Source organism: Tinamus guttatus, unplaced genomic scaffold, assembly GCF_059628265.1.
Source record: "Tinamus guttatus ecotype Peru unplaced genomic scaffold, ASM5962826v1 Tinamus_guttatus_pri_ptg000246l, whole genome shotgun sequence".
In the NCBI taxonomy this organism is placed as follows: domain Eukaryota; kingdom Metazoa; phylum Chordata; class Aves; order Tinamiformes; family Tinamidae; genus Tinamus; species Tinamus guttatus.
The window spans coordinates 8,569,417-8,595,173 of NW_028288780.1; the positions used below are offsets into that span (position 1 = coordinate 8,569,417).

At 43.8% G+C, this 25,757-nt stretch overlaps 2 protein-coding genes across 2 annotated transcripts in view; one reads left to right on the top strand and one right to left on the bottom strand.

The window, feature by feature from the left end:
• Positions 1-5,159, bottom strand: part of ADK (adenosine kinase) — a 258,310-nt gene extending 253,151 nt beyond the window's left edge. Inside the window, exon 1 of the mRNA XM_088526442.1 lies at positions 5,032-5,159. Coding sequence (XP_088382568.1) covers positions 5,032-5,087 — 56 coding nt within the window. The 5' untranslated portion in view covers positions 5,088-5,159. The remainder of the gene's footprint in view (positions 1-5,031) is intronic.
• A 327-nt stretch (positions 5,160-5,486) lies between these two features.
• On the top strand, positions 5,487-22,291 carry AP3M1 (adaptor related protein complex 3 subunit mu 1). Its single transcript, XM_088526393.1, has 9 exons — positions 5,487-5,506; positions 13,672-13,947; positions 14,666-14,837; positions 15,830-15,967; positions 17,965-18,050; positions 18,419-18,552; positions 19,190-19,397; positions 20,885-21,029; positions 21,913-22,291. Exons 2-9 carry the CDS (start codon positions 13,675-13,677, stop codon positions 22,011-22,013), a joined length of 1,257 nt encoding a protein of 418 aa, XP_088382519.1. The 5' UTR covers positions 5,487-5,506; positions 13,672-13,674; the 3' UTR covers positions 22,014-22,291.
• Positions 22,292-25,757: the final 3,466 nt, after the last annotated feature.

Below are 25,757 nucleotides of genomic sequence, written 5' to 3' on the forward strand. Positions count from 1 at the left end.
TCTAGTCCTTGAGACAGTAACAACTGCTGTGTGCTAGTGACTGCGAAAAAAAAGACAGAAAGGAAGATAGAGAGCTCAAGCAGGAATCCTCCACTGGAAGTGGAATCCCAGGCAATCCAAAGCCAGCAAGTAGCTTTGTGTCCCCATATCCTTCAGGCATGCAACAGCTCTAACCATGGTCAGTCATTACAAAAATGATTACAGTTCTAGAGCAAAAGGGGAAAAAATCCCTTCCCCTTCACTGAATTGTAATACTCAAAGACATCTCTCCTTCACATAAAATGCTTAGATATTTATTACATAAATAGAATTAGTATATAAATTAAAATTAAGAGGCAATTTATAGAAAGATGAACGGCCTTGAGAGAATGTAGTGTTCAGATTGTACTGCAAGTTCAATTTACTTTTTTCAAGAGGATAAGGTTTTCCAACGTTTTGCCAACATATACTGGTTAATGACCTTTTGAAAGCAATGTATTCCCAACTTCTGAAACTGTTTTTGTGAAATATCTGTGTATAATGTCTATGTAACTGATCAAATTCAATATCACAACCTCGAATTGCAAGCCAGAGTTTTGCTTCCAACAATTCTACATCAAATATAACTCAGCAGCAATATAATACCCCAAGATGGTACCCTACATAAAGTACATTTAAACTATTTGCCATTACAATTGACTGTGTTTGACACACTTAAGCCTCCTTTCCAAGTATCTTTTGTTTATAAGTAAAATCAGTAGATCTGAGCAGATGATCAGTTATATGCAAGTTGTTTCATTAGATGAAAAAGGACTTACACATTCAAAAATTCAGAGCAACTTTAGGACCCGTCACCAAGGAGGCACATTTGCAGGGGGCACAGGCTCCCCTCCCAGAGAGGACGGAGCATGTGGACAACTTCATGGACAAGGTTAGTGAGTCCCGCTGACTCCAGTGAGACCACACACATGCACTTTTGCAAGACCCCTCTGCCTGTTACATGTCTAGCCTGTCATCTTTTGTCCATGGCACTTCTAGCAGGTACACTGAGGGTAACATGAGCAAATAAAGGGACGCCACCTGCACCAGTCCAGAGCAGAAATAACCTTCCCACGAGATGGGAATTCCATGAATAACATTTCCTGTTTCTTCAGACTGCACATTTCTCATAAATAAAGAGTGGAACTATTTTAATCAAAAGGGTACCGTTGAAAACATTGTAATAAACTTAACCAATCCAATAATGCAAAAGTGCAAAAGCTGCATTCTGTGACAAATACTCTGAGAAATTCAGCATGACCACATCAGATGAAGACACATGAATCCATATAATAATTTCAGAGTTACATAATTCAACAAAGGAAACAGAGGAAGCTCATCTGAGCGACCTCAACAGTCATTTAACACTTGGACATAATTTATATCAACACAGTCTTAAATGGAAACTTTTTGCTATCATGTCCTAAATAAAGCCAATTTGTAAGAGTACATTACTAGCGTCTCCAAAGGTTTTGTTTTCTGTTTTCTAAAGGTGTCTAAATATCCATCTAAAAAGCATTCAGGGTTTTTATTCTTCTGGGAGCAAACACAAGGTGCAAAATGGTGTCAGATCTTTGTACCAGAAGGCTATGCAGAATAATGACTCGGGAAAAGCTACCCGTACTTAGCAAGTTTCCTGTATCTGCAAATACAAGCCAGGAGGACAGAAATTGAGGGAATACAAATGGGGAGTGAGATTAAACAAAATAATAATTAGAAGGACAGAAATAATGAGAGAAAGACAATGAGCTACTAAATTCTAACTAAAAGCTTTGTCACAGCTAGTTCAAAATACTCAAAATTTCTTTCATTTGAGGAAAGCTTACAGAGGGTAAGTTAAATTAAAACCCAGCTTGCTAAAGAAAATGAAAAATGCATGAAATCAGCATTTTTTGCAGTTATCACTAACTAGCAGTTTAAAATGTAGATGCACATTTTAGGAAGACCACATTATGGAAAAGTAATGATAAAGTACTGCTTTGCAAAACTGTTACCTGCAGTGCCTGATAATTTATTCGGAAAAGGAGTAGCTCTCCAGTAGTAACAGGAAAAAAAGAAAAGGAATATTGCACTTTGTACTTTTAGTAAAAAATCTTCACCAAATTCAATGCTCACATTATCTTCATGTAGATAAACTGATTTGTTCAAACAGCCAACTACGTCATGGCCGTTCAATCCATACGGCAGCTGCAGAGCTGCCAGAAGGCCGTAGTCTAACAGAGAGGGCTTTTTACCAGACTGGATTTCAAAACTTTGCTCATTTCTTCTCCTCATGTGTGCATGCACAGTCCTCTATGGAAATGCAGGCACCCTCTAATACACTTTTCTAAGGAGAAAGTTCTTTCATAGCTTTAAATGTCTGTTAACAGAATCTGGCTGTAATTTTGCACAAGCTTGTAGAATTAAAGCAAACTAGGCCTAAAAGGACACAATTCATTAGTAATTCTCCTTTGAAAGGGATGTTTCATAATGTTTCTAGTAAACTGAGTCTACTGCTCAGCAAAAAAAAATCCATTTGTCATTTTGCAAGCCTATTTTCCCTTCAAATAAAACAGTTTACACATGCAGTGATATTTTATTTCCCACAGCAGACATGTGGTCAGAAACCTGAAACACATAGCACGCATTAGTGGCCTTGTCCAAAGCCCACTGGCTTTAGCGGTGATTTGCACCCGTCAGTAAAGATGATGCAAAACCTGCCTGGCAGATTAATGTCAGCGAGAGCAACAAAGCAGCGCTGTGCTGGGAGCACAGGACTGGGTCTCAAGCTTTGTGCCCTGCTTGCTGGGTGGCAAAAAATATCTCATATGGCTTTCCAACAGCTCCAGCTGAGCCAGGCCGGCTTTGCCTGCATTGGGAGGGAGCCACCTCTGAATGGGGAAAGATCCTCCCTGATGCCACTTGCAGAGAAACTGATGGAAAATAAATACACACATACATGAGGGAAACAAAAGATGGTACTGACACATTGTTGACAAGGTACATTTTTTGTTACAGAGAAAAATTACCTCTTTTTACTATAATTTTTCTAATTACGTTATTTTTGCAGTAGCCATGGGGAAGATACGAGTTCATTAATATGTGGAGAGAAGAGGTCAATTTGCGTTGTACCACATGGGAGGGTAAGTAGGGTACAAGACCATCCTTGTTCAGTCCACTAGATATGGTCCTCTGAAGAGACTGGAGAGTCTGAAATCTAGAAGATCTAAAAGATGTTGAGTACAAGGAATTCTCATCTAACTCTTTGTACAACAAATAATAATAAGAAAAAAAAACCCTCAGATTTCAGCAATTTTTCACTTCTTTACTAATCCATAAATTAACTGTTTCTGATACAGTACAAGGATATTTAAAGGGGCTTTACATTAACACCTGCCCCTTGCTGCAAGGCCAGAAGCCCTCACTGCCATCGCGCACCTTCCGCACGGGCTCTTGGCGCGGGACGAGGCCCCACGGCAGCGCTGGGCCGACCTCGCTCCCGCGCTGCGCTCAAAGGGGCAGCAGCAGCTGCCTCATCCAGCCCAGCACCACTCGCCCCCCGGGGGCCGAGCCCTGCCCTAGGACACTGTAACCTGGTTTGACTCCTGGTAGCTACGGCATTTCTCTCCTGATGAAACAGGACTAAAGTCCAGTTTACCCTTCATACTGAAATAACCTGCAGTGGGATTAGAGTACACCAGGTGTAACCAGCGTCCCTAGTACGTTTTGTCCACTGTGGACCTTGGAGGTTACTATTTTTGATTTAATGGGTTGTTACGAGAGCACGTTGCTTTCTGCCCCAGTGTAAATATCCTTTACAGTTTTAATGCAGTACCTCAGTAATGTTCTCCCAATTTTTCAACGATTATGCCTAGGCTTCAGGTAGATAAAATACAGTTTTCTCTGCTAAGCTGTACAAACAGAAACATTGCAAATCCCCAGTTTCTCATCCTGTGTTGGCAATAGCTGTTGCATTTTAATTACAAGCTTACGTTGCTGCATGCCATTTATTTACTTTCAGGGCTCAGTTACATTTTTCCTCCTCTGCCATTATCTGCAGCTGAGCTTGTCAACTATTATTAGACTTGAAAAGTCACTCCATTGCCAGAAGAACAAGTACCCTGACTTTGACAAATTTAATAGGATTAGTTCCTCCAGCAAAGACCCTCCGTACAGAAAGGGAAACTATTCTCAACTCTGTGCATCTCTTTCACTCTGTATTTGAATAAGATATTAGTTACTGCCAGAGACATTTTTGGCATCTCAAGCCTTATGTCATTAATCCTCTTCATATATTGAGTACTTGGAAGCAGATCAGACACCGTACAATCATATCCACATCTAAATGATCCCGAGGAAACAAACCCAAAACTGCATCAACAAAAGCTGCTCTGACAATCTCGCAGTATTGACTTTGGCGTCGCTGCCTGCATTGAGAAACCTTGTAGCTTCCCTACTACGGCATTAAAGAAAAAAAAAAAAAGAAAGAAAAGAAAAAAAAAAGAAAGACGAAAAGAGGTTTTGCGCCTCTGTGCAACCCATCGCGCAGAGGCAGGGTCCGACCGACGCGAGCGCCCAGAGCACGTGCGAATAACGCGGCAGAGCGGCGGGCACCGCGCTTCGCTCCCGAGCGCTGCAACCCCGGCGCGGGCGGGACTGTCGCACGCCTCCCGAGGAGGACACGCACACGTGCTGGGCTGGCAGGAACTCGGCGGGGCGAACAAACCAGAGGGAAAAACGAGCGGCCGCCGCGAGGCAGCGCGGCACGCGGTGCGGGCAGCGGCCGCGCTTCCCGGCGGCCTCGCTCCGTCCCGGCGCCCGCGGGCAGGCGGGACCCGACGGCGCCGGCCGAGCTGACCCAGGCGCGCCCGGCGCCACCGCTGCGGCCACCGGCCCGGCCCGGCCGCGCTCCCCTCCCGCGGGGCCGAGGCGGCAGCGCGCGGCTCGCACGTGCTTCGGCCGCCGCGCGGGCAGCCCCGCTGCCGCCGCCCGCTGCCGTCGCAGCCGCGCTCGCTCGCTGGGCTCGCCCGTTACCTAAGTTGGTTGGGCTCCAGCTTGGGCTTCTTGGCTTGCGGCTCCCCCGCTGCCATCTTCGCGCTGGGCGGCGTGCGGCGCGTCCCGCTCCGCTCCGCTGCGCTGCGCCCGCCTCGGCTCTGCCCGGCCCGGCCCGCCCCGGCCCCGCCGCGGAGGCGGGCGCCGCGCCGGGGCTGCCTCGGCGGGCGCCTGACAGGGCGGCCCGCGCTGCGCCGCTCTCCCGCCGCGGCGCCGACCCGCGCGCTCTAGGCGCTGCGGCGCGCGTGGGCCCTGCCGGCCGCGCGGAGCGGAGGCGGCGGCGGCCGCGGGCGCTGCGGCGGCGGGCGGCAGGGAGGGAAGGAGCCCAGAGCAGCCGCGCGGCGCAGGCAGCGCCCCGGCCGCCCGCGCCTCCGCCGGGGGGCGGCCCCGCGCCGCGCCGGGCCTCGCCGCCATCTTGGCCGCTGCGGCCGGGAGCGGGCGCGGGCGCGCCGGGGAGGTACGTGCGGCCGCGGCGGCGCGGGCATGGCGGGGGCGGCGGCGACGGGAGCCCGCGGCCGCGGCGCTCGGCGGGTCTGCGAGGGCAGCCGGGAAGCGGCGGCGCGGGCGGCTCCTCCCCGTCCGCCGCCCCGGCGCCCCCGCCGCTCCCCCGCGCCGTCGGGACGAGCGCTCGGCCGTGGGGAGCTGCGCGGCGGGCGCTTTGGCCTGTGGGCTCGGTCTCCATTTACCCGGGCAGTCACACGGCTGTGCGGGTCGCTCCTTGAAACCACCCGCGGGGAGGGGAGCGAGCGCTCGCGCGTGGGGAGCTCAGGCAGCTCCGCTTGTGCGGGAGAAGGGGGCGCATCCCAGGCACCGGGAAGGCAGGAGCCTTGCCCTCAGCTACCCTTTTGCAGATCACTTGTGACTTGCCTTAAGAACAAGCAGTGTACGCGTTCCCACCCCCGGATCTGCAACCTTGGCGGCTTTCTTGTGTCCACACAACTCATTGGCTTTCTCTGAATCCATTCGATAATGAGTCACAACAGTAAATTGCTGCTGATACGATATCCTTGAGCGTTTGTTTGCCCTCGGAACCATAAATGAGTTGGTGCCCATGCAGCTGTGACTGTGCAGAGAGTTGCTGTACACAGAGATCTCGGCCAAGCTGGACTGCTCCGTGTGGGAATTCCGGGCTGGTCCGGGGCAGGGAATGCAGAGGAAGCCCTTGGGACTGCCTGCTTTAAATAGGGCAATGACTCCTCTCTACTCCCTCCTTTCTTCCCCCACATGCCCAAATTTTGTAGGATCTGGTTCATTCTAGAACAGAATGCTGAAGCAGAAGTCGCAGGAGAAGGATGCAGGATCTGCTTTGGAGTCGCCAGGCACTTGCCGTCCTTCCAGTCTGCTGGCTGGTTTGTACCCAGTAAGCTTGGCTCTAGTTTAGAGAGCAGGTTCACCATAAAATGTAGCTATAGACAACCAAACCCAATAATTCATAACAAATAATGGAAATTCATGCGCATAGAAGGCAGATTGCAGTATGGGAGAGGAAAGGCTGTTTTGCAAGAAAAGCACAAGCAGGTCAAATTACTCATGCAAGAGGTAAAATGATGGAAGCAACATTTTACAAAGGGACTGACTACATCAGCCATGAGAATGATTCAGCCAGCTGTTGCCAGCGGGTTTGAATTGTACACAGCTTCTTGTTTATTAAAAAAAAAAGGTATTTCACTCTAAATGTCAAGAAGTTAATCTGTGATATGCTGGGTGCTAACTCAAAGCACAAACAAATAAGGTTTTGATAAAGTGGGGTAGATAGATTCTCCCCAGTCCTTGTGCACTTACCTGAAAATTCCTCAGAGATGGCAAATTAAATATTACGACCCCGCCATGTGCTCCAGTGCTTAATTTTGGTGCCCTTGCACAAAGTTTTCTGTCCTGCATAGTCATAGCTAAGTCCCAGTTACTCCTTCAGACAAAAATCCCCTTCAAGTAGTTGTGATTTAGGCAATCTTGAAATCTCATAAAATTTATTTCTGAAGAACTTGAAATCCTTGAGGTAGAGAGGTATGAACAGCTGGTGACAAGTGGCAGCTGTACTTCATAGCTGTACTGGCAGGAAGAAACCTGATTAAACCTTTTTAAAATGCAGAGAGTCTTCCTCTTATTCTCCCATTATTTTCAGCCACCTTCTTTCCTATGCTTCATTCAAAACTTAATAATAGGAAACAAATCTTTTACGTGCTTTTTAAACAGCCATTTAACAGTTGGTATTATGAAGCCTGATTTTTTTTCTTTTGGACACCAAAATTAAGGAGTGCAGCTTGTGCTTTTCTCATGGAAGAGAGAGAGGAAAAACAACCCCATGAATTTGCTTTCTACCACCTGGATTTTGAACTAGTTATGGCACAACATGCACACCTGAGTAAGAGCTGTCCTTTACAGCAAGATTCCAGTGATAGCTGCTGGCTCTGGTCTAGTATTTCAGTACTGCGTGGCTCTTTGGGCGCTGTGCATGTCCTTTCTTGAACCTAGAATCGCTCTTAAAATAGAGCGTATGAAAAAAAAACAGCTCAATGCTGGCACCATCTCTGCAGCCTGTCACACTTGCTGGAGCAGTGTATTGGGACTGCATGATGGAAAATGTCTTCCCAAAGAACTGCTAGGGCAGGACTTTCATTTCCTGTGGTTGAATCCCCTGCTGCCTTGGCCCCTCACAGTTCTCTGGTTTGCCTGGAGCATGAGCCTAATTATCCATCTGTTCCTGCAGATCCCTTTGACAGGAAATGTGACGAGACATTGACCCTATCTGAGTCAATTTAGTTCTCTCTGTTTCTTCAGTACCATTTCCAGAGAGTGAATTTCTTAAACGGTCCCTTAGTAGTCATAAATCAACCGACTTTGATGTGGTTTGTGTTAAAGGTGTAGTCCATCTTCATGTAAGAAACATGGTTTTAGCAGTTAATTTCTGTTTTTTTTTTTTTCCTAAGCAACTCTATTAGATTTTCATTTTTTACAGAGAAGCTTTTAGTTCTTGCAGAAACCAAAGGAAATGCAATTATTCAGTATCTAATTCCATTCGATTATTCTGGAGCTAATATTGTTGTGTTGGCAATATATATGCAGTCGACAGGCCATTAGAGGATTTATGCTGAAACTAAAATGAACAAAGACAGCGTGCAAACATATTTTTGGAAAGCCTATCTGTCAGTAGATGGAGTACTGCACAAATTCTCATGCAGGCTGTGGTTGCTCTTGATAAAAAAAAAAAGACGGAGGTGGTGGGAAAGGTAGTTATGGATACTAAACACTAATTTAAGACAAGTTCATCTTATACCGAAAGGACTACTTCCCTTCAAAAATAATTCCAGAAAGTTATAGTGAAAAAATGCTGTTTAGTCTTTAATAGAAGTGACTTTGTTGATAAAATATGTGCCTAAGTAGTTCCTGCTCAGGTGCAGCACCTAGTGTTATGTTAGCATTGATTTGATTCTTAGACTTTCCCTTAAATAATGGGGAAAGACACCAGGCAGTTCCTAAGAATGATTACAAATATATATTTCCCTACTAGTATGGATACCTATAAGTGAAAAGATCAGTGATAGTTAAGCAGCAGCAGTAACACATGCCAACAGTGGTGGGAGCCTCATAAAAATGGTAGTCACAGATCACTCAGATATTAGTGAGATATGAGACTTCCAGGTGCATCGGTATGAACCAGAAATACTGAATTGCAACTATTGCTGTTGTATCAAGGTTACTCCAACTAGTTACATATATGTTCAGAGCTGTTGTGCTTGCTGTCTGGTAAATGTTATTAAAGTAATCAATAGGGTGTTTCTTCATTAGGTTTGCTGTTCCAAGAGTTGATGAATGGGCTTGGGGCAGTGGGAAATGTATGTTATCTGGTTTTGTCATGTGGGACATGCTGAATTTATAGGAAAAAGCTGAACTGCTGACCATCTGGCTGTGGCAAAAATACTAGCTTCAAAATAGAAACAAATCTACTCCTTAGTTTATTCATTTCTCCTGATTACTTTAAATGTTAGATTGCTTTTCACTAAGAGTTTATCTCCACAAATATGTATACCAGAGGCTCAGGCTCTGATCCACTTCCACTAATCCTTCTACCATTCAGGGCAGCGCTGCTAAATACCAGGAACACAGGAGCTCTGGAATACTTTGCTGGTGATAGTATGTTCAGGCTTTTCTGGGATTACTTGTTACAGCACATCCCATATTGAGACATTCTCAGCGATTATTACTAGCTCTAAAGGGTAGTTGCAGAGGCCAGTGATTAATTCCTTACTAGCTGGTTTTCAAAGCTTTGACTGTAACTCAGCTCAGTGTTACAGAAAAGCAGTTGGCAAGAGCATCTTTGCAGTGATTGGATTTTAGAATACCTAGTTGTGGCTGAAGACAAGCATATGCTATAAGTGTCGTTCCCAGGAACACAGCATTTCCCTCTTACCAATGAGCTACACTTTGTGAACTTGCTGTGACTTCTGTACAGATGTTTCTCTACTGAGAGAGAGAGGAAATTGCAATATCCAAATTTCAAAAAAAAATCCAAAATCAAAAGAAAAGATTTGAAATCAGCATATTGAATACATCTGAAAAACTGGTAGTTCTATGAGGATTCAAACTGTGATGGAATAGAAGTGACTGCAGAGAATTATGTGGAATTTCATTCATGCATCAGAGGTCTTGACTAGGAGGGGAAGTCTGTGAGAGGGAGCTGTGAAGCCGCTGCTGGGTTACGTGTGCTGCAGCGCCGCGTGAGATCACTCGCAGACAGGCTGTTATTCTGTTAAAAGTGAGCGTGAATGGCTTGCTCTGGACTAAAGATGCAAGTAATAATCCCTGTAGATGTTTAATCTGCTTCACAGATATGCCTAAAAGCAGAGATAGAGATGTTCTTTTGAATATTCCTTTAGTTGTAAGATATCCAGCATTGCTACCCATTTCAATTCGCTGGTGCCACTTGTGTGACAGGACGTGTTTCTCAGCAGGTCCAGGGAGGTGATGCTCAGCCCTGCTCAGCCCTGGCGAGGTCACATCTGCAGGACTGTGTCCAGCTCTGGGATTCCCAGTGTAAGAGAGACATGGAGCTGCTGGAGCGAGTCCAGTGGAGAGCTGCTAAGATGATTAAGGGACCCAAGCATCTTCCTTATGAAAAAGGGCTGAGAGAGCTAGGCCTGTTCAGCCTGGAGAAGAGGAGACTGAGCGGGCATCTTATCAGTGTATACAAATATCTCAAAGGAGATTGTCAAGAGCGTGGGGCCAAACTATTTTCAGTAGTGGCCAGCAATAGGACAAGAGGCAGTGGGCAGAAACTGAAACACAGGTAGTTCATCTGAATATGAGGAGAAACTTCTTTCTTTGAGGGTAACAGAGCGCTCGAACAGGCTGCCCAGAGAGGCTGTGGAGTCTCCTTTTCTGGAGATCTTCAAAACCCGCCTGGATGTGATCTTGTGCCACCATACTCTAGGTATCCCTGCTTGATCAGAGGGTTGGACTAGATGATCTCCAGAGGTCCCTTCCAACCTCAACCCTTCTGTGATTCTCTGTGGGATAAATCAAATGAACTGGTCTTGCACCTGACAGCGGGACTCCCACTTCTGCTGTCAGCAAGGGCAGAGGAACACGAGCAAGCTGAGCTGCCTTGTTGCTGCTAGGGCAGGCATTATTGAAATAAAGTCTGTTGGAAGATGTGGTGGCAGCTGGGTGGGTTTGTAAAGCTGTAATCTGCCAGGCCTGGTCCCCTGGAGCAGGTGGTTATTCCAGTTTGCCATGTGGCAGCACAAATTCTCACGGCTGGTTTCTGGGCTGCTTGGGGCAGGAACACAAGTGAGTAGAGAGAGGCCGTGGCCAAGTGGCCCTTTCTGGCTACCCGAGCTCTCCTCTTGTCTGTCAAGTCATGGTCTAATATTGTTAGTGGGATTTTTGGCAAAAGAGGTGGCTGTGCTAGCAGAATCATTTCACCTACCAGGAGAGCTCGGTGTGATCGTGGTGCAAGTAAGTGACTGTATTCAGTTAGGGACGATGTTGGCCTGCCGGACTGCCTTTATTTAAGTGCATACTAAGAAATGCAGCCGTTGCTGATGAAGAGACTCCATGAGCTTCAGGAGCAGGACAAGTGCTGGGGCTTCACGGCGCTCGGCTGTGCTCGCCGCATGCCCTGGCTGCCGCATCCGCCCGCAGCCTTCGGGGAGCTGCCCGGCAGGCTGGGAGTCAAATCTGCGGTTAACGGGAGTCTTATCAGCGCCGCCAACACCGCCGCTACCGCAGCTCCTCCCTGCAGCGCCGGGGCCTGCGCTGGGAACTGGGCTGCATCTCTGCTAACAGACATGCTATTGTATCCATATTGAAATGTACAGAGAACTATTCTGAGCTTTATAGCTGATCACCTTCATATGTTTGGGCTGCCTTGGTGTAGAACAATACTGACATTCAGTTGTTGATTATACTTGCCACTGTTGTTTGACTATTGGGGAGATTTTGAAGGGGTTTAATGGTCAGTGCTGGCTAAACTCAGAACACATTTGGTTAAATGGGATTAGGACAATTGTGCCAAGGCTCCTTTGTACGAATGCTGTGTTTGTAGTATTAAAGTTATCAGTTTTTTTAACAAAGTAAGACAAGAGATGAATGTGATCCATGAAACTTGCAGTAGTGCTGCTTTGTAGATTTGGTTTCTCTCCCATTCCTAAGCAAACTGACAGTTACAGTTTCCAAATTAAAATCCTTTTATCTACTATATTGGCTTAATAGAATCTTCCCATCCATATCTTGACTATTGCTTTTTGTGTATCTACCAGCAAAGACTGGGCTCCTTGCAGGAGCCTAGACATGGCTGCAGTGGAAGTCAGCACGTCTGAATCTGGCGTGTGACAGGGCAGTAGAGAGTGCATCCTGCAAGTGGTGCCTTGGCTCCCTTCCACCTCTGCAGTGTTAGATGGAAGGAACTAGCTTGCTTACTGCCCATTTTTCACTTTCCTAGGTGAGCTTTGGGAGACATAATTTTGTATAGTCAGTATTTCTGAGCCCAGACTCTTTCTCAGTGTTACAAGTGAGTTGAAGGTTGAGCCTGTACCCCGACCCGTTGAGCTCTAGACACAGTAACAACAGCCCTCTTCGAAGCTGTGTTTTTTTCCCCAGTGCTAGGGCATGCAGTGTTTAGACTTCTTAAAATCCGCATGGAATTGGGCCATTTCCAGTGAGAGGCTTCCGTGTTGTTTCCACATTTCTCTGCCAGAGTTATGTTAGTTAAGGGGCAGAGCTTATCTCCGTTTTGAAGGAGTGAAGCCTGGTAGGTTTTGGTGTTTGGCTTTTCCTAGACAGGCATAATTGGTGGTGGTCTTAGTATCCCAGTGCTGAGGGTGCTGCCACCCGGTAACTGTTCCCTCTCTTTCCAGTCACAACTGCATTTCTCCAAAGGTTGGATGAACCTCAGTTACTGGTGTATGCTCTTTTCACTCTCTGCCAATGCAACGACCTGAATCAGGAAGCTGATCTGACCAAAACCTCTTTATTTTCTGGGTCTTTTTTTTTTTTTCCAGCTGGATCAATTTCTTAATATAGATAACCACATAACCACAGAACTCCTTATATCAATACCTGGAAGGAGCAAGAATGAAAACCCAGGGCATATGGGCAGCTTCTTTAACTATAGAAAAGTCTGTGTGGGGTATAAGGAATGGGTTAATTGCAGCTCAAGGAGTCTGTGCTTGGTTATATTTTGTTTTGTTTTCTAAGCCTGAATTTAAATGCAGACTTTCTCTTTTGTCAGAGGACAGTTACACTGAAGGTCTTGCAAGCCATTATACTTGTCTCATGTAGAAACTGAAAAGTTAAACAGGTCTAATACCATTTATCTGTTCTTCCAAAGTGGAGAAAATAATTTATGCACTTCTGATTTCAGCTACTGTTTCGTTGAAAGATGAGAAATAGACTAGGAATTAGTTTTAAGAACAGATAAGCTTCTTCTCTGGTGAATGAAATGAAGTGTCAGAGCCTGAGACGTGTTTTTGTAAATCCTAAAGGATGCAAGAACAAAAGGATTACATTCTTTGCTTGGAGCTTCATATTTCATGAAAGATGTTTTAGACATGCTTTACAGGCTTTTTTTTTTTTTTTCCTCCCCATGTGCATCAGATACATTTGAGGTAATTTTATTAAATTAAAACAGATGTTGATTTCTCAGTTTGTGTAATTCTGGTGAATTACACCAGAAGCTGCCAAACCAAATATATTTATCTTTAATGGACATCAACGTTCAGTTGTGTGTGTAAGTGTGATGCAGACTCCTCTGTTGCATGAAAAGTAGGAAATGATGTATAAGGTCTCCATCGGCTCATGTTATCAAACAACATGCCTAAACTGGTGCCGACCAGTGAGAATCTTTCTCAACTGCTAAATAAGGATGAAAGTAGAAATTGAGAGTGCCAGCTTCTTGCTTAAGTTGTGACATATATTAGTGACTTAATCCACTTTGAGTGTAACGTTTCCCCAAATAAAGAAAACACTATTTAAAACCAGCAGTAAAGCAGTATCTTTTTCTTAGCTTCATTCACACTGTATGCTAAAGAATAACCATTATAATAAAGGGGACCTGGGAGAAGAAAAATGACGGTTATCAAATTCTTTTGTTTATTTTAACTTGTTCAAATATGTTTCCAACAGAAAATGATCCACAGTCTGTTTCTTATAAACTGTTCTGGTGATATATTCTTGGAGAAGCACTGGAAGAGCGTTGTGAGCCAATCTGTGTGTGATTATTTCTTTGAAGCCCAGGAAAAGGCAGTCGATGTTGAAAATGTGCCTCCTGTCATCCCAACGCCACATCACTACCTCATCAGCATCTATCGGGATAAAATCTTCTTTGTGTCTGTCATACAGACAGAAGTGCCACCACTCTTTGTAATCGAATTTCTGCACCGAGTAGCAGATACTTTCCAGGTGTGTTACTATTAAGTAATTTTAAGACTGAAAAAAATTGAGGGGAATTTTTATGCAAACTTCTTTGAAAGAAAGGCAATAAACCCTCCTGTCACGACTTTCCCCTCGGCAATTTTCAAATCAAGTGTTGGTTTATAAAGTACAAAGGAAAGGAAGGTTTATCTTGTGTATTCACTTGATTTACAGATACCAGTGCACATGCACTAAATCCAACTGCCAATTTATGAAAGCTGCCTTGTTTCTGTAAGCTTTTGTACTCTTCATGTTATCTTGATGACCTGAACTAGCTCTCAGTCATGGAGCAGTCTGTAGGGAGGGCAGCAGTGCTGAGCGAGAGTCAAATCTTCAGCCTATTTGTCATATACTGCAAATAAAAGAATCTCAGTGGAGATTGGGCCTGTCAAAAGATATTTTTCATATTTCACAGCAGTCTTCTGACAGAAGATGTGTTAATGTTCACAAGTGGGAAAACCCTGGGACACAAATCCAGAGTAAACCATATTGAATTCATTTTGTTATTCACACTGTCCATGTTTCTAATTACACAGTAAATACAACATTAACATGTAGTACCATCAGGCTATAGAAGCAGCTAGTCATTTTCGTCACTAAAATCCTATGATATACCAGAGTTTTTCTGTAAACATTAAAAAATAATATTGTAAGGCATTTAAACAGGAATAAAAATCCTCCCCTTTGTAATCTGTGATTTGTTTAGGATTACTTTGGCGAGTGTTCTGAGACTGCAATTAAGGACAATGTAGTTATTGTGTACGAGCTGCTAGAAGAGATGTTGGACAATGGCTTTCCACTGGCAACAGAATCCAACATACTGAAGGAACTGATTAAGCCTCCCACAATTTTGCGCTCTGTTGTCAACTCCATCACAGGTATGAATATAAATAATATTCAGAGGTGTCTCATTGCTTAAAAACCCAGCACCATGATGCTTTTTAACTAAAAAATAACACCATATTGGTCTGAACTTGCAAATTCAGGCCCCTGTCCTTCCCATAATTAATTGCTGGGTGGAGGCAGCTTACTCTGTATTTGCAGTTTAGGCCAGGCCCCTTTGATATCCTCAGGATAATGTCTGTTCCGGCCACAGCTGCTGAAGTCCCTCAGGAGCAGCAGGACACAGCCCAGACAGCACGGACTGGGGACAGGTGCTCTGGGTGGCCACGTCTTGAATGACACCGGGGCGCTGGGGAAGGCTGTGCATGCTGTACAACATTATCGTGCAAGGATAAGCAACACATACCTAAGAATAGTCCAATAAATCTTTGGTGTCTGGGAACAAATAGTGTGATGAGAAGCAAGTAGCCTATCCTGAGCCTGCCCCCATGTACGCCACCCTCAGCACCCATCACGTCCAGGGCTGGTTTCACACTGTTGTAAATGGGCACATCTCACGGTGACAGAGCCACACGAGTGTGAGCTGAGCCGGTGGCATCTGCACGGCTGGCGAGCGGACCCACTGCAACCCCACTGAGTAAGGGTATTGTCAGGGAGCTTTAGTTTACCTCACAGGTAAGGGCAGCCAGCTAACCTGGAAGAGGGAGAAACAGGGCTCAGGGCCCTCACAAGGAGCTCCAAAGAACTGTAGCGTTTGAATTCTCTTGGGAATCTAAGCCCTCCATCTACTCTCAGTCAAAAATCTTTTGCTGACTTGGGCCTTGTGCTGTGCAAAGTATAGTCTCAAAGCTCTGAGTCTGGACACATATTTGAAATTAACTCAAATCACTTAATGAAATTTCAGCGTTTCAGATTTTAGTTTTAAGTTCTTAAGGTCAAAATCTTTTGATTCCTAACTGCGATATCTGGAATACTCCTCTTGTAATTACTTACTGACTCTATGAGGCTTTTTTTTCACTTTCTTAAGGCAGTAGTAACGTGGGTGACACACTTCCCACGGGGCAGCTGTCCAACATTCCTTGGCGCAGAGCAGGGGTAAAATATACAAACAACGAAGCCTATTTTGATGTCATTGAAGAAATTGATGCCATTATAGACAAATCAGGTAATATATGAACTCATATTTGTTTCTTGCATGTTTTTATATTTACCACTGATCTTTAGGGAGAATACAGTCCTTTCTGTGTTTATATGCATGTTCTATATAGGTATCTCCATATCTTAAATACAAATACAGAGCCCATTCAAAATAACCTGCCCAAATGTATAGTTTTACTTCATTTTATAATAGCAACATGTACTAGGCTGCTTAAAGAACATGCTGTACACTTAGAAGAAATATTCTGTACTTAGATACTTAGTTTGTATATTGGTTATCTCTTAAGAGAGACAAATGTAAGGAAAAAAACATAAAGCTTTAAATGCGTTGATAAAATGACCTCCCTTGTTCCTCTAAGAGTTCTGGTGGGCCCCACAAAAGCAGTCATTAGCTGTCTTCTGATAGCAAGGCAGAGCTTGCTGCAAATAGCCAGATGGAATTGTTTTTCTTGTTATGCTTTGTAACATCTGGGTCCAGTTTATATACAATACTCCTTTCCTGGGAATAACTTAATAAAATGATGTTATCTTCAAATATATTTTTTAATATGAAATTTAGCTGTGAAGAGGAATCTGCTAACTTTGATGTAAATGTCGCCCATTCCAGGAGTTGGAAAAAAGCTGATCCAAAGAGAAAGAAGTGTTGGGCTGTAGACAAGTTCCTGCTGCGCTGTTCAGTAGCAAGGCTCACTGGCTGATGACAGTTGATAAGAGAGGGGATTAAATCTCTAATTTCTTAATTTAATGCTGCTGATAGTAACAGTAGCCATTTTTTTTTGTCTCCATACGCTAGTTCAACACACACTTGAGCTCTGATCATACTGGAGTCATGGGCGGCCGTTGTCCAACTCTTACTCTCACTCTATTAAGACTAAGAGCAGTGGGGATCCCTGCCAGGACATCCTCAAGGCTGCATTTTGCCCCTAGCTCAATAGCACTAAGAGCAGTATGTGTGGCCAAGTCTGAGCAATTGTAATCAAGACCCTGTGCTTATTTCTTGATTTATTTCAATCCTAATTAGAGTATGAGACTACTGAGATTATTTTAATCCACTGAGGACCCACTGCAGTAATCGTAACTGCTCTTTTCTCCTGTTATTCCTCAGGGACTTGCAGGGCAAGAATCTTCTTTCCTGACCTTTGTTAGGACAGAGCAGTAGATAAAATTGCTTCCCTAGAATAGATGTTATCTTGTTTCATGGACATATGGCTGTATGCTTTCATGTGAAACAGGATCATTTCTTTTCAGGGGAACTATTAACCCACAGTTTCTCTCTCCTTTAACTGGGTCAGCAGTAGTTTCTACTTATTTTCTAACAGCCTTTGCATGTAGGGCTAATTAGTCCAGAGTCCTGCTCATGCCTTTCTGCCCTTCTCTGGGATTTAAGAAAGGTCCTTTCCTGGATAAGGCCCATGGTAATCCTGCCTTCTTTTTTTTTTTTTTTTTTTTTTTTTTTTTTAACCCCTCCCCCCCCACTTTTTAACTATAGATTTATTTAACATCAGATGCGTATTTAATCCCACTCTAAAATAAGACACACTGCAGCTGTGGAAACACCAAGGATGACAAGATCCTGAGCTGAAGCTCAAACTGACTGTGTGTTGATGTTGCCCATTTCCATGTGCTTCAGCTCCCTGACAGCACTGCACAACTGGCTGCTTTCTGGAGACAGAGGACAGGGGTGAGAGAAAGGAAAATTCAGAGCTTGCATGTTCTGAAATTCTTATCTGCTCACTGCTGGGAACCAGCTCAAGCACATACAGTACAAATCTTGGGTAACAGCTTGCACAAGTAGTATTTGCTGATATGGGACAAGCTGTTTGCTCTAACAGCAAACATAATGTGTAAGCAGCCTAGGCCACAGGTAGCTGGAGTGGCCTTCTCTATCTGTGCTTGACGTGTTGTTGAGTGCTGTGCAAATGGCCCATGTGCCCTCTAGCTGCACCTCACCACATTTGTTACACCCTTAATAATCTTTTTTTTTTTTTTTCCCCTCCCTCCCAGGTTCCACAGTCTTTGCGGAAATCCAAGGTGTTATTGATTCATGCATTAAGCTCTCAGGAATGCCAGATCTTTCACTTTCTTTCATGGTAAGTTTAGCAGTGCATTTGCCAGTTTTAATTTTTTGTTCTCTGGGTTCGTTCTGCTTAATGATCAGATTTAAACAACTGTAAAGTAATGCAACAACAGTTTCATATATTACACATGTAAAAAATAACATATCAAGCTTTGCCTTCAACTGTAAAAGTTAGTACTTTATCAGACTTTTGTCTGTTCACAATAATATAAGAACTTTGGTACCAGGTGAGACTAGAAGTCCACCTGAGTAATGTGTCTTGGTAATAATCAGGAAAAATATTTAAGCATATAAGAAACAGGAAATGAGTAACCTTTGGTAGCCTCGTTCAGATTGCTGCCAGGCTGCGAGTTGGCACTTACGCTTTGCCCCCTCTTCCAGAACCCCAGGCTGCTGGATGATGTCAGCTTCCATCCGTGTATTCGGTTCAAACGCTGGGAGTCTGAACGAGTCCTTTCGTTCATCCCGCCAGATGGGAATTTCAGACTGATCTCCTACCGGGTCAGCTCACAGAAGTACGTTTGGGTTAGACATAACTGGTTCTTCAACAGCACCATTTAATACTTCCCGCGTGGGTAACTGCAGATTTCCCCTTGTTATAAGGCAAATTTGCATCACTGCCAAAACCATATTCTCTCTTTTTGTCTAATCTGATGCTGCATCTTACTCTATATAAGACAACAGCTTTTTAGCAGAGCTGCTGATACTAAATAATCACTGTTCAGTGGCATAAATCACATGTGATAGTAATATAGGCCTATTCCCGCCTGATAATTGATACTGCTGATAGATCTTTGTGATTAAGTATCTATAGAGGCTCCTAACTTCATAAAACAATGAAGAAAAAAAAACCTAAACCACAAATATTTGCCTCGTCTCAGTTGACTGATGGCTGTTTTGAGACGATCTCTTTAAAAAAATACAAAGTGTAAAGAAAGTGATTAAGGTGTTTTTCTTTTCATAAATGATTCCCCGCTAACAAAAATCACTTAAACAAAGATGTTGAAGAGCTGAGTATCATTTCCTGAATGAAAGAAGTTGGCTCTAACTTATGCCTACCAGAGAAGCATAAGTTTATATCAATTAAGACCTTTTTTCCCCCCCAGTAGAGGAATAGCCATGATGCACCTACCTACTGTCTTCTTTCTTTAGCTTGGTGGCGATTCCTGTGTACGTGAAACACATGATCAGCTTTAAGGAGAACAGTTCTTCGGGCAGATTCGATGTTACCATTGGACCAAAACAGAACATGGGCAAAACAGTAGAAGGAGTAGTCATGACAGTTCACATGCCAAAGGCAGTGCTCAACATGAACCTCACTTCTACGCAAGGCACCTATACGTTTGACCCAGTTACTAAAGTAAGTATGGTGTTTTTATTGGTTTAAATATCTAAGACTGCAGTAGAGCAAGTTGTACATATTGCAGAGCACTGGAACAGTGCACTGTGCGTAGCACAAAACATTCCTTCTGCATGGTTTTGAATAGAAACATTCCTTTTAAAGTTCACCTTTCCAATCTTAAAATGTGATTTCTCATTATATCAGTCTGCAACCCATTCCTGTCTCCATCTCTTTTCTCCTGCACCTTCACTCCTATTTTTTTTCTCTAGTGGATGCAGCAGTATGTTGCTGGTGCTTTCTTCTGTGGTGTGTACTGCAGTCAATGTACTTCAAAAAAAAAAAAACATACTAATCTGCAGGAAAAGCAGCAGACCTTGAAATAGGTAGTCAGAAAAACAGGAGAAAGGAGATGCAGGTCTTATCCAAAAGATCTGCCTAAAGCCATATAGGAAGAAAAATGGAAAAGCAGTAGTATGAAATTCTCTATCTTGGAGACTTGCTTTCTTGCCTCTCTGTTGTAGCTTGACCTTAATTTCCCAGAGCTCCTGAAGCTTTTTAGGCCCCTGGAAACATTTTGCTGGAATGCAGTCTGAGCTGAGCTGCTCTGCTGGCTCTTAACACCCTGCTCCAGGCTTTCTGCTGCGCTTGGAATTTCTCAGTCAGCGCTTGATTTGAAGTGGAGGTGAAGCTTTCTGACTTGCATTTGGTTTTAAAAGCAACAGAATCCCATCTTTCTTAAAGAACTACCTTGAAGGTTGTCTTAACTGACAGAAAGAAGTGTTATATTCCCCTTGCCCCGCCAGGTGCTGGGATAACTGTAGGTGGGTTTTTGTGTTCCTGGAACAACTTCTCTCCCTACTTGCACTTCTGTCCCCTTTGTCAGAACTTAGTCTTCTGTTTTTCCTCTTAACCTGATCTGTGATAAGCTGTGACAAGGCTCAGCTCTAACATAGCTCTGCATACTGTGTACTGACGTGATGCCTGACTTGTTTAGCCTAAACCCCAACCTTGATGTACTTGAGCAGCACCGTGGGGCTGGGTACGTTCCTCAGGCTCGCGCTGCTTGTGCGGCCTCTTGCCGGGCTCTGTACAAATTCCCAACCCCTTGCTCTGGTGCTTTGTACTTTCCACACAGTTGGAGGGTAGCTGCAACCCCTTGCTTCTTCAAGGAGGGAAAAGGGGTATTTTCTCTGCATTTAGCAAGAGGGTTTATGGTTTATGCCAAGAGTGACAACAGCAAAAAAAGCTCTTGCGGGTGAGTAAAGGGCTGCTATTTCTAAGAGAAGGAGCTACGCAGCCAGCTAGGGAGCCCTGCTGAGGCAAAAGGAGGGCTGGAAGGAGAAGTTGCCATCGTGCAGGAGCGCGGGCACGCCGGCTTCCCCCCACCGCAGCGACTCCTCGGGCTGCCGGGCTGCTTACTGCCCCCGGCCTGCGAACCCGGGCTTCATCACAACCTGCCTTCCCAGAGGGCTTCCTCAGACACTGCTCTGCTCTTTCCTGACAAGGTGTTGACATGGGACGTGGGCAAAATTACTCCTCAGAAACTACCAAGTCTGAAGGGCATAGTGAACCTACAGTCCGGAGCCCCCAAGCCAGAGGAGAATCCAAGCCTAAACATCCAGTTTAAGATACAACAGCTTGCAATTTCAGGTGAGTGGGGGTTAGGTGAGATTGAGGCTGGTGGAATCAATAGAATAACAATAGCAAATGGAGCCTGTCGCTGCTCTTTCAGCTGGAGGTGCTGAGCTGCAGTCAGCTTCAGCTTCAGCTTGGTCCAAACAGGTGAAGCTTGGTTAACCTAAACCCGACTGTTAACTCTGCTGGCAGAAAATAAAAAGATTTCCTTTGCCCAAGAAAGGGTGTGAAAAAGTGTACAAAAATTGAATTGTTTTGGATTGTGCATTAAAAATGCAGAGTTTTGTTTTAATGAAAAAGGTGAATGGCCATTTAGAATGCTGCTTGATTTTCCTTAGCATTTTACCACTAGAGCCCTTTCTACTGCTCAAGAAGCTCTATAAATTTTAAAGATAAACCCTTTTGTTTATTTTTCATTTAACTATCTAGTTTTTCATCTTCAAAATAACCTGCACATGAAATCAGCATTAAGCCTATAAAATAAGCACAAAAGTAAATTTAAAGCAAACTCAAGGCCTTAATGAGCAATCACTTAAATCGCACGAGCGATAAGACTGCCTGTCCTTGAAATGATAATTTAAAGTGTGAAGGAAATTAAGATTTCTGCTTTGCCTCCTTCCTCTTAGTAGGAGCAAGGGTGCACAGGGCACAAGCTGAGGAAGAGGAGGTCATTTGCTCAGTATTTCTTCCCTGGGAAGGAGGATGTTGACTTATTGAGTAGAAGAAATAGGAATTGTCCCCCCACTTCCTAGCCTGCCAACTGGTGACAGGGTGACAAGAACTGTCCCTTTGGCTTCCTGACTGCTTTTAACATTCTGGAAGAAAATGGAGAAGACTTTTCAACAGCTTGAGGGGATTTTTAGTATTCTGCCTTTATCTTTGTACTCTTGTTTTCCAGGATTGAAAGTAAATCGTCTGGACATGTATGGAGAAAAGTACAAGCCTTTTAAAGGTGTCAAATATATTACAAAAGCAGGAAAATTCCAAGTCAGAACATAAGAAGATTCTCTACATCAAGTGGAAATTCCCCTTAAAAAAAACAACATAAATGACTGCTTAGTGACTTATGTTGCTATTAAGTAGGTGCCAATTGATAAACCTTGATTAGTTTGAGATCAAAGCATTTGTGCACAGCAGGTCCTAAAATGGAAAATGTAGCTTATTTTCTCTTAATATGGCTTTAAAATAAGGTACCTTTTTTTCTAATACACCTTCACCCCTTTTTTTACTGAATTGTTGTGCTGGTGACTAGTTAGATATAGGTAATCCACTGAATGTCACAAACACTACACTGCCAAATCAGATACCAAAGCCCAGAGGCCAAGCACACGAGAGAGGCCAGCCAGGCTATTGGGAGAGTCCGGGGGAGCCGAGGGAGCTCCGCTGTTCTCTTGGCCAGCTGCAAGCTGGTATTCCACAAAACATCATGTATCCCTTCAGAAATGGAGAATGGCAGAGTGATGGTTAGGGCTCCCAAAGGAGCCCTGGACATAGCAAATGTCACTCCTGAGAGAGAGCTTCTGATGAAGGAGGGGAAAAAATGTTTTCCTTGTTGTTTACAAGAAACCGCCTTTCTTAAGAAGCATTTGCCTTAATCTGCTTTCATTTGTACCATCTGCAGATTACCTTCTGCATCAAATCAGGGGTGGTTGTTGCTTCAGAAGTCCACTTTCTTTCCATTCAATCCCATCATCATATTCATCATTTTTTAAGAACACAGTTGCAGAGAGTAAGATCTATTTTTTATGTGAAGCCTGAGCTTTGATTCAGATGTTCCACTGGTTTGAAGTGGATGCCACCAGATTTGTGCCATGTGTACATTGGAGCATAGCTTTTAGATAGCACAGTAGAAGTGTCAAATGTATTTAATGGTTGTGTGCTTTAATGTAATGAAATAAAGGGAACTCTACTGCACATGCATCTCCTTGTGAAGTTGTCAGTACTGTAAACTATTTGTAAGGCTCTTGTGTACTAAAGATGTCTGCTCCACAACGGAACGAAGACTATTTGCTACTCTGTCACTGAACGTGATGCTAGGCAAGTGTTTAAAGAGTCAGTTGAGGAGCATGGTAGGGAAGCTCCCTTCTGGTTATTATCTAGATGGTAACAATCCAGCAGTCCCCATCTGCACACTGGCATCCTAACAGTGATCACAAAAGCTCACAAAGGTTTACTTCAATATCAACATAAGCTGCCTGTCCCTGTAAATTAATACATGCCCCACAGTACCTGCCATGTTCGGTCAGTACATGGCAGGCTGAGATCAACATGTTTCAGACCTAAGAGAGAGTGGGAAAGTAGAGAATCTTTCCCTAATTTCCCTAGAATTTCCCTAACCTAGCTCAGTTACAAATTGATAAAGCAGTGCTTGCTTAGATGAGTGCATGAACTCACCTCATTCAATAGCCCAAACTTCAAACTTGGGAACAAAACTGATTACAAGTCTAAGAACAAAGAGGAGGGAACGGAACCTACCTGAAGGTTGCAGCCAGCCAGCAAGACCTTGAGCACCTTGTGAGACCTTGAGCACCGTGAGCACCTTGTCCAGCATCAGCTTCAGCAGCACCACTCTGGTGAGCAGCCCGCAGACCTTCCAGTTTCTGAACCAACAGTAGGTTTTTGTAGATAAAACAGTGCTTTTAGAGAGCAATGTTTGTAAGAAAGCCTTGTATTATTCAGATAAACGCTTCTTGTGAGTTAACAGGTACAAAGGTTCCAGTCTACCGTTTTCCATTTGCCAAATCATCTATCAGTTCATTGCTCATTTACTGTTTTACTGAGTGTTACAGTAATTAACATCCTTCAGTTAAACCAATTTTACTAAGAGTCTTGACTTAAGATGTAATTGATACGTCCTAAGCTGAAATCCTGAGCAGCTAGAGCAGCTGTTTACATGAGCAGTCTGGAAATGCTCTAATATGCCCATTGAGAAGTGACACTGAAATGGATCATAAGGTAGTATCAAAAATGGCTGGTTTTACAAGCTTTCCTTCAAGATTGCATTTTCCTGTATCACAGTCTTAGCACAATCCCTCTCCCACAGCTCAGCCATCAGAGAAAGGATGCAAAGCTCCTGGCTGTACAGCTTAGCCCCAAAATTAAAAAAGAACCACCCACCCCCTGCCCTGCCCCCCACACACACACATTTACAGGCAAGGGAGAAGGATGAGGAAAGGAGGCACACATTTGGTCATATATGCTGTTAAGAGTATTATGGCATCTACATAAACTCATGACAGCCTCTTCCCCAAACAGGCAGGGAAAACGGCAACCAAAAAACATGTGCATTTCATGCAGTGTAACGCAATACCAGGTGCCTTCCTGGACTGTCAGACTATATTCTCAGTCCCCCATCACCAAGAAGATCGGGGAAGTCAAAGCGTCGTGTGCTTTGCTCTACATGCTATGAAATCGGTAGGCACTTTATACATAGCACAGGAGTTCCATGAACGGTGGTAAGATGTTCTTGCTCTGAAGAACCGGAAGAAACAGGGCAGCGATAACTGCCCTTACATGCAGCCTTGACAAGTGAAATGCAGGTTAATGAATTAAATACATTGCATTCGCCAGAGCAGTGGTTCCTTCCTCTTCATCAACCAGATCAGATAAATCCCATCTCAAGTTTCCACAACTTGGCTTGGCAGTATTAGAACAGGTGGCCATGAGGCCATCTGCAAGGAATCTTATTTCTTCCCACTAAGCCATAGCTTCCAATAAATTATTTTCATTGCTCATTTTACTGATGCAAAAGCAAAAACCCACCTTGTTTAGCTCTCTTTTCCTGTTTCAGGAGTTTTGCACCTTTCTGTTCAAAATATTTTAAATACACTATTACTTTGGATATTTCTGGTGCTTCATTTTTTTGCCCTCTCTTAAAAAGTTGTCATCAATCATCAGTTGTTAATGCTCACAAGCTAACATTTGTACAAATGCATTTTTATTGTTTAACAGACCAAAGAAAAAGGTTGAAAACATTAGACTATATAACACATTTTGGTTTATAAATGAAGTTTTATAGTGGTAAAACATTCTTAACTGACATTCATGGTCTTTTTCAAATTTTGCTGCATTTCAGGTCTGAAGACCAATAGTGTTCAAAAAAAAAAAGCAGTAATTGCATAAGGTGGACAAGCATCTCGGCTTCTACAAAACGGTCCAAGAACTCATAGCAAACATTCTGGAAGAGTATCAAAGGCAACCATGATTCGTAACATTCCCACAAACATTCCTCAATAAACAAAACGTGATCTTTGGCATATACAATTATGTATTAAAGGCATTAGTAATATTGCATTAATATCAGTCAAGCAACTAAACAGTGATGCTAAAAAAATTCATGGAGAAGCCCAAATTGGGGTAGGAAGGGACAGGAAGGGACAAAAGAATAGGGGAAAAAGGAACATTGCAAAAAAATACAGGAAGGCTATTCAGAAGGCTGCTTAAAAATAACCTCTAGCTATTCAGTGTTATTTACTATTAAATAGAAATTACTACATTACAGTTATGTTTAAGAACTGGTATAAACCAACGAAATGCAAGACATTCAGGTTAAGGCTCTGGCATCTCTTCCTCACTCTTCCTGTTACAGGTAATGGCCAGAAGAGAATCCTAAGGAAAGATCCCAAGTACCACGTGTTTCCTCATGCCCAGACACAGGCACGAGCTGAGGACCGACACACACTTCCCCTGCCACAGTCAGCCTGAGGCAGCTGCTTTTATAGATCAGGTTAACTTCCCTTTTTA

Excerpts from the sequence above, each read along its gene's own strand:
- AP3M1 (XM_088526393.1), top strand. The coding sequence starts at position 13,675 with ATGATCCACAGTCTGTTTCTTATAAACTGTTCTGGTGATATATTCTTG. Across the intron at positions 14,838-15,829 it reads TGTTGTCAACTCCATCACAG|GCAGTAGTAACGTGGGTGAC; the intron begins GTATGAATATAA and ends CACTTTCTTAAG. Across the intron at positions 18,553-19,189 it reads TACCGGGTCAGCTCACAGAA|CTTGGTGGCGATTCCTGTGT; the intron begins GTACGTTTGGGT and ends TTCTTTCTTTAG.